Raw genomic sequence first — 9,385 nt, 5'->3', positions numbered from 1 at the left:
TATTAATAATAATAATAATAAAGAACTTTATTTATCTACATTTACAAAACAATTTAGTCGTAAATAACATCACTTATAGATACTGTGTAGATAAAAAGGATAGTCTCAGCTTAAGCTGTTTTTCAGACCCTATCTTTTTGAAACTCGCTACATTTTAATCATAGTATTTGTCTGACGCGTCTCGAGTAGCTCCAAAAGATATCACAAAATAATAAATACATATATATTATAATTATAAATATATGTTATAATAAACTCACTTAAAGTTATAATAAATCTATTGTCCTTATAGTACCTGAGATAGATAATATATTCCACCTAAAAATACTCAAATTTGGGATTTAGGTATATTGATCCCATTTAAATTTGAAGGATATATTCCACCATTCCAAGGATGGCAAACTAGATGTTGAGTCCGGTTTCGCGCACTTTCCGGTAACCGATTTCAATAAAACTTGTCGAATAGAAGTAATTCCACAAACTTTTGAAGTCGTTTGTAAAAAAAATCGATCAATGAATATTTTTATGAAATAAAAATTATTTGTATTTTTAAATCAATAAACAACATCTGAAAATTTTTAATCTGTTATGCAAACACCAAACACACCACGTGATGTCATACGTGGGTAAGCAAAGAAACTTCACCGCACACACCGTTCGCGTACTATGTTTGCTTTTTTCTAAAAACACACAATTTAATTGTGCAAGTGGCAAATGCACATTGTCTAGCTTATTTACCTACAATGACGTCAAGCGTTCTGAGTTGATATATAGTGTTGTTTGCGCGGCAAGGTATTTTTAACTACATTTAAGCGTGAAATACACAGAGAGCGGAACAGGTCGGGCGCAGGTCGGGTCGGGAGCACGGCGGGTCGGGAGCACGGCGGGTCGGGAGCGCGACAGGTGTAATTCCCGACCCACACCCGCTCTATGTGTTTCTTAACGCTTTAAACTTGGTTGTAGTGGCTTGAAAAGCTTTACTTAAATAAAATAATATTTTTCTTGATATAATAATAATAATAATATAATAACACACACACACACTCAACATAGCCCCGCACTAGGGAAACCCTGTGTCGCGGGTGCCATGGACACACATATAGACAAACACAATTTACACCCAAACTCACGAGAAAAACAAATGTAGGTCATACAAATATTTCTCCCGGCCCGGGAATCGAACCTAGGACCTCTGCGTGACAGTCCGGCATGGTAACCGCTCGGCCACAGAGGCAGTTAAAAGATATTACATGTCAAGGTTTGTTTAAGTACTATCTAAAAAGTTTTCCGATTTCCTATTAAGTACGGTCGTATTCTAGAACTCTACTCAATGCTCAAGTCAGGATTTGAGTATGGTTTAAAGCACTCGAAATCACACTCAAGTCCCTGCCATTAGGGTCGTATTTCCATTGCTTGTGTTTCCAGTGAAATCCTGAATTGAGCATTGAGTAGAGTTCTAGAATACGACCCTAAAACTGGAGTGAGCTTAATTTCTTGAGACTCATTATTCAATGTAAAAACTCTTCTTAGATGAAGTGCTAAATTTATCCTCATTTGTTTCATAAACGAACTAAACGAAATACCTAAGTTTTTGTAATATCAAGTGACGGGACGCACAAGTCGTGCACCTGACGGTAAACTACACGCCTGTCCATAACAGTTGCAGTGCCACTCAAGAGTTTTAAATCGCAAGGATCTGAGGGGCACTGCCACTGCGCTCGTCACCCTGAGACATAAGTCGACAAGTCCCATATGCGTATAATTTCACCAGCACCCTTACCCTTCTAAACCGGAACACAGTAATGCTCACATTACTGCTTGGCGGCAGAAATAGGTGGCAGCACTTCCCTGGACAAACCCTTTCGCAAGGAGCTCAAAGAAGAAAGTGAAAAACGAGAGTTCGCCAAACTTTACTAATAACGTGTCCTTACTATTTAACGACCTGCGTAGTCGAGTGGTTTGCACTCCGGTTTTAATCTCGGAAGTCCCAAAAAAAAAAGAAACAAATTTTTCTATATTGTCTGGTATATGGTCTGAGTGTTTATGGTATCGTCGCTGTTTTCGATTTCCATAGTTACTGACTCTAGAATCAGAGCAACGTACGTGATGGTTTTTAATACATTCTGTGTAATAATAGTTATAAGCAGAATTTTCAATAGTGACCAAATTTGTTTGAACTCTCAGTGTCTTTACATTTGTGATGGCTATTACACATTTTTGAGGTGAGGTGTCTCAGATCGAGTTAAAATAATTTTCAGATGTCTCACAGAAGACGAGCAGTCTCAATGGTCGACAGAACAGTTAGTAAGTCATGGGTTCCTGGTAGATGTACCAACGAAATTACCAAATGGAAGGAAAACAGATGGCGCTGGAAGTGGCTCTGAGGTACTAGGTTTATATACTTGTACATATATACCAACTTGTGTATATATGTATATATATGTATGTACTTATAATAATAAATAACTACAAGTGAGACTGTTTAGTTGTGGATCTGGGTAGCTAGCAAGAGACGACCCTGTCTCTCAAACAAAGCGAATATGTATCTTATGAAACTTGCTAGGTGCTTGTACATATAGGTACATTAAGCTTGTACGTATAGGTTCTTGTTATTTATAATTATGTATTGATAAATATACTTGACTCTACCGAATGACTATAAAGTATGCCATGCTATATAACACTTGAGTTAAATGAAAAAGTCTTCTCTAATAAATTGAAATCCTTCGTCATACAAGAGTCCTATTACTCATTAGAAAAATTTTTACGCGATAAAGAGATATAATATCCCCAAACTAATTCGTCGTAATTTTTAATTTATATTTTTTTATTTTTGGTTATTATTTTGATTATTTCCTACGTTTAATTTTTAGCTACACCCTTACACGGTACATGTTTTGTAAATTTTAATATGTACTTTACATGATTGCTTATAAATAAATACTGAAATACTGAAGTATTAGAACAGGTGTAGATAATATTCGTGACAGTCAAAAGCCCGAGAGACTAGGGGAGCCCTGTATCTTAGGCGTCCTGTTCTAAACCTCTTGATTGTACAGTTCTTTTCTTTAAATTGTTATGATGTATTATGGTAAGGGAGTAATAAAAAAAAATTGTGAGTGCGTGTGTGCGTGCTTGCTTGCGAGGCTGTTACCTGCCTTGACCTAATGTATACTAATTTTTTATATTTTTGTTAAACAATAGGACGAGGACGCAATAAAGAAGATCCCGCAATTGAGTCCAAGTACAAGCGGCCATTCTCGTCTGAATGTGGAATTCGAGGTCCTGAACTGGATTGGCAAGGGTGCTTTCGGAGATGTCTTAAAGGTACAGGTTGTGTTTTAAAATTTTAATGTAAAAATTGAACAACGTGTTTATTTAGGAAATGAAACTATTTTTCCGGATTTAAATCGCGTATATTTGTTTTTTTTTTCAAACAAACCGACGTTTCGGGGACTTTACAGGTCCCATGGTCACGGTTGACTTTCACGTGACCATGAAATACGCGATTTAAATCCGGAAAAATAGTTTCATTTCCTATGTGTAACAATCGCGAAAACCTAAGAACTCGAAACGTCTTTATTGTTTCATGGAAATACTTTATCTCGACCTATAGTAATTTAGTCGAGGTGTACGTTTCGAATATGGTGGCATGTACATATGACTTTGTTTCCAAGTTGCGTGCATTTGTAAATTATTAGTATCAGCATTTCTTCGCTTAAGATAAAGGAAACCACACACAGAAGACATGTTTGTTTTTTTTATAATGTCAAGTGACGAGACGAACAAGTCATACGCCTGATGGTAAGCTACACACCTGTCCGTAACAGTTGCAGTGCCACTCAGAGCTTTAAATCTCAAAGATCTGAGGGGCACTGCCACTCTCCCCGAAACGTAAGTTGACAAGTCCCATGTGCCTGTAATTTCACCAGCACCCTTAGCCTTCAAAATCGGAACACAGTAATGACTGCTTGGCAGCAAAAATAGATAAGGTGGCAGTACTTCCCTGGACGAACTCTTTTACAAGGAGCTCTTAAAACACGATCACGTGAAAATAAACGTACTTTAATAATCTAATATGGATAGGTTTCACATAGATAGGAACTTAATTCATTTTAAATAGACGGAAATGTTGTATTGAAATGTAATAATTACAATATTTATTTTATTAAATATGACGATGTTTTAACTACCATGATATTCATAATTTTTTGTTATTTTTTGTATTAATAATTATAGTAAATAATTATTAAGAGGGAGCAGAGGAAAAATTCCTAATCTTCGATTTGATTTTAGAGGGGTATATCCACTTTAAAGTTAAAAATAAAATATTGTATGAGACACGATATATTCAAGCATAGACATTAATCAGAAACATAAAACAATAAAGTTTCCTCGATAGATAAAAATCACGAAATGACCTCTAATTTTCACATTTTTTCGATTTATCCTCGAAATGCTACAGGTTATTAGGACAAAAATTAGATAATTAATTATATTTATGCATGATCGACAACTGTCACTACGGATTTTTTTAAATCCCTTTAGTTAGAGTTATTCCACTAAAACAAATTTGGTACTTTTAATGCGCAAAATTCAACATTTCCTGTCGCATGTCACGCGAAGTTCAGGCATATATTTGTTTCACAAATTTGGGCGCAGCCAACGTCAAAACTTTTTTAGCATGCTCCCTCTTAAAGAAGCTGATATTTGATTTAAAATAAAACAAAACTTCTCTGCGCTGATTTTACGCCGGTAAATTTCAACAGGATAGGCGGCGCACACGGAAGAAAAAAAAACAATGGAAGTGCCTCTATTATTATCGGAACCGCTGTAGCCAAAAACGCACACGAACAAATGATAAACACTACGAAATCAGAATAATTGTTTGTCATAGTTTCTAATTTAAAAAGATGTAACAAATTCTGGATTGTTAATACCCATTAATACCCAGTCGCTACTGGGTAAAATTTAAATTATATTAACAATTCAGAATTTCGACTGTGAACTGGCAATCGATACTATCTTAATTTTGACAACTTTACACGATGAAGAAAAAAAATATTTGCATCTGGTTTATTAAATAAAAATACGTAGTTTTTAGATATTTGTATTACACACGTATGTACACGTATGTGCACTACGAATTTTTGTTAAACCAGATGCTGTATAAATTATCATCTCTTCATCCTGTTGTCTCCTGTTATCTCTTCATGAAGTTGTCAAAATTGAGATAGTACCGGCGTTCACAGTCGATTTGTTAAATCTTTTTATTTTTTTGCCATATCGTTGAATGTTCAATACCTTTATTGCAAGTAACGACGTTTTGGTTTTATATTAAAATTATCTTCAACGTCCTGCCATCTTGCGGCCAGTAGCTGGACGAATTAACATCTAAATCAATTCCATAAACAAAAAATGTATTGCTGCGGTTATCATTTTTGCACTCCAAAACAGCACAATAATGCATTTTTCTGCGAGTTTAAAGAATTTGCTTGAAAGAATGACACGATCACATATGTGTGTTTGCCTATCATAGGTAGGGCACTATGTTAGTAAGAACCCCCCTTCAATTGTGAGGAGGAGGGATATAGCACAGGCTGGTTAAATTGTAGCTGGCTAGTTTATTTTATATTTAGAATTGTATAAAAATAAGAAGGTTGTTGTCAAATGAACATCGAGAGAGTTCTAGACAAATCTTGAAACGGAACGCTCACAGTAAATCTTTAATCATTAAATTATTCCTCGTTTCTTATTGAAAAGTACCTCTCGCACCACAATACCATACAAAGCGAAAATGGCGGACTGGACTCAAGTAGGTCTTTTGAGACCTATTGTTGGCACGCGTCACGCTACCTAACCACTTCTACTGCATTATTATTATGTAGGCGGCGCCCATGTCTTGTCCATGTCCATTAATTAATATTAAAGATGCAAGTAACAAAATAAAACACGTTTTCAGGTAAAAAACAAACTGGACGGCGGTTTCTACGCAATAAAACGGGTGCAACTGAACCCAGAAAATGTCCAGCTGAACAAGAAGATCACGAGAGAAGTGAAGCTACTGTCCCGATTGAACCACGAGAACGTTGTCAGATATTACAACGCGTGGATCGAGTCGATGATTGAAATAAACGAGTTCGGCGACTCCACGACTGGCAGTATACAGGTTGTTGGTAAGAACCGTGCTGACTTGTCTTTACATTCTTCGGTGGCTCAGCGACCCGAAGTGGATCTTGACTTCCGACACCAAAGTACGGCAGCGGTCTTGTGCCAATTTCGACCATTCGGACACCTTCAATTCCTTTAGGTATTTGGCGACTTCATCCTTCCAGCGATATCTTGGACGGCCCACTGGACGATGACCCGTAAGTTGCCTCAAATACGCTCTTTTGGCAGCTCGATCCTCTCCCATTCTTTCCACACGAACTAACCAGCGAAGTAGAGCACATTTTATTTCCCCGATTATGTTCGACTCAGACGTTCTATCTCTCTATTGAATCGGGCCCTCCAGTTCCTAAATTCTCTTTTGATTCGAAATAATCTAAATAAAAAAATCCAAATAATCTAAATAAATAACGCACACACTCAACATAGCCCCGCACTAGGGAAACTTCGCAGGTGCCATGGACACACATAGATAACCACAAATTACACCCAAACTCACGAGAGAAATAATTGTAGGCCATACAAATATTTCTCCCGGCCCGGGAATCGAACCTGGGACCTCTGCGTGGCATGGTAACCGTTCGGCCACGGAGGCAGTTGAGTTAGTTGATTAGTCCCAGAATCTTTGGAAGTATGTTCCGTTCCGCCACTAATAATTTATGTTCTTCCTTCAGCGTTAGCGTCAATGTTAACAATGTTTTTTTTTCCAGTAAAAACGCCAACAAAAAAGAAAACAGACAGTCTAGAAGACGTGGTTGCGAAACTTGGTCAAGGTGTGAAAGTGGAATGGTCCATCTCCGAAGGCCCCGTGCAGAAGATCAATTCTAACAGCGACAGCGAAGATGACGACGATGACGAAGCCGATCCTTGGTTCAACATATTGAGGTTCGTGAAGTTCCTTTGTGATTAACAATAACACCCAAAAAAATCTAGTTATATATATAAAAAAATACTATTAGGACAACTGTTAAAACAAGAATGAATTAGTCCAATGACGCAATTAATAAATCATTAGAACGTCGTTACATTCACAATTCAGATGTTTTTGGCAAAATTTTATCTTCGTTGACAATCTATCGATAAAACTAACGACAACACCAGGACTATTTAAAATTTTTTGAATTCTAACAACCCTGTAAATGTCATTTTACTCCATCTTCAAAAAAATACAGACTATAGTTGAATATTAATGGTATTTGCAGCCCCGAGAACGAGGAAAGCAGCTTGATAGAGTTCGAAGTGGACTCAAACAACCAATCGCAAACAATTCCATCGGAAGACGTACCGGACTGTCCGCGCCCACAGTCCGAGAAACTTAAGCAAGTTTTGTACATTCAGGTACGAGTTGCTTGTCTCGTACAGTAATATGTCAGGTGATATCAGCGAGATGATGCAGGGAGATGTCAAAGTTGCTGTAGAAATAATACTCGGCCGATACCGCGGAGTAGCTTTATTGTCCTAAAAATTATAATTTATAAATTTTGCACATGCCCAATATAGGGTGCGACGTTGCACATTGTCAGTTGCCCAATAATGTACGTTGACCCGTACAAGATAACGTACTTGTTTGTTTACCAAAAGTATCAAAGATTTCCCCGTAATGATAATGCTTAATGTGCTTATTTTCTCCACAAATATAACAATTGTACATAAACCAAAATATAGTAAACATAACGATATATTTATGTAATGTTAATTAAAATTTCAAAAGATGTCCTAGCCTTATGTTAGACCTTCCACCTCTCAAACAGGCCGCGGGTTGGTCATCAACGCTCTCATTAAGCGTAAAATGATTTTTTTTGTAGTACCAGTAAGGACGAACAAGTCGTGCGCCTGGTGGTAAGCGATAAGCCTATCCATAACAGGTGCAGTGCCACTCAGACCTTTAAATCGCAAATATCTTAGGGTTCCACTGTGCCTGTCACCATGAGACATAAGTTGATAAGTTCCACGTGCCTGTATTTTCACTAGCACTTTTACCCTTTAAAACCGGAAAGCACGTAAATGCACACATTACTGCTTGGTGACAGAAATAGGTAAGGTGGCAGTACTTCCCTGTGAAAACTCTTTTCATAAGGAGCTCTATTGCTGCTAAAACTGTACAAATTGTCCATTTAAACTCCAAATTTGAGCGCTCTATATATGACATTAGATGTGATTTTATATGTCAGCTAGTGGATAATGCTTAAAATTTTCCGTAACGTGACGTAATAATACAGATCGAATCGGTAAAGATGTATTCGAACTTACAGATGGAATTTTGCGAAAAACACACTCTTCGACATGCAATAGACAACGGTTTGTACCAGGAACATTTCCGGGCCTGGCGGCTCTTTAGGGAGATAGTGGAAGGCTTGGCTCACGTCCACCAAAGGGGCATGATCCATAGAGATCTGAAACCCGTTAATATTTTCTTGGATTCCAATGATCATGTGAAGATTGGTGACTTCGGGCTCGCTACTAAGGCGTTTACAGGATTGCATTTGGATGGTAAGGTTTTAAATGTTTAAATTACATACATGTATATATACTTCACGTCTTGTTCCCATCGCGGTAGGCAGTGACTACCCTTTGGTCCATCTACGTAACTGTTTTTTTATTGAATATCACGATGCCTTACAATCATGATATTCAATAATTTTATGTGAAATTACGTGGAGTATGGGGTGTAGTAGCAATAAGTTTGTTAAAATTACACTAAGAACGAACACTAAAAAAAATTCGATTCCTTCGATTCGGATGGATTCCAACGAGCGCCTACAGCATACCGTACCTGACGCCCTCCCAACTGAGTGAGCTACGGAACGAACCAACAGACTTTAGGAATTCTTCTATGTGCTTGTTGCAGATCTTTGTTTTTAGGATTTTAACGACTTTTTGCCGTAGCGCCATCTGTGACAAATCTATGAAAGATTTTCTTCATATATTCTGTACGCGCTGGTTCAAATCCAGTCGGATCAATGGATTTTTTCTTAGTATTCGATATTTGTATGATAATTATAACAAAGTAAAGGTTTTAAATTGATGAGGCTTGTACACCGCTGCAAAGTTGCCTGTTTATCGGTTTTATACAGGATAATTCGACTATGAACTGGCAACCGGTACTATCTCAATTTTGACTTACTTTACATTGACTTTACAGGTGAAGAAAAAAATTGTTTGCGTCATTTATATAGCATCTGGTTTATTAAACAAAAATACGTAGTGTATGTGTAAT

General features: G+C 37.2%; 1 protein-coding gene across 1 annotated transcript in view; it reads left to right on the top strand.

The window, feature by feature from the left end:
* LOC113240280 (eIF-2-alpha kinase GCN2) overlaps positions 1-9,385 on the top strand; it is a 66,363-nt gene that overhangs the window by 37,656 nt on the left and 19,322 nt on the right. Inside the window, exons 9-14 of the mRNA XM_026477540.1 lie at positions 2,259-2,385; positions 3,205-3,327; positions 5,963-6,176; positions 6,879-7,053; positions 7,371-7,506; positions 8,421-8,658. Coding sequence (XP_026333325.1) covers positions 2,259-2,385; positions 3,205-3,327; positions 5,963-6,176; positions 6,879-7,053; positions 7,371-7,506; positions 8,421-8,658 — 1,013 coding nt within the window. The remainder of the gene's footprint in view (positions 1-2,258; positions 2,386-3,204; positions 3,328-5,962; positions 6,177-6,878; positions 7,054-7,370; positions 7,507-8,420; positions 8,659-9,385) is intronic.

This window comes from Hyposmocoma kahamanoa, unplaced genomic scaffold (assembly GCF_003589595.1).
Source record: "Hyposmocoma kahamanoa isolate Upper Pololo Valley unplaced genomic scaffold, ASM358959v1 129, whole genome shotgun sequence".
Lineage (NCBI taxonomy): Eukaryota > Metazoa > Arthropoda > Insecta > Lepidoptera > Cosmopterigidae > Hyposmocoma > Hyposmocoma kahamanoa.
This window is presented reverse-complemented; position numbering and strand designations above follow the sequence as displayed.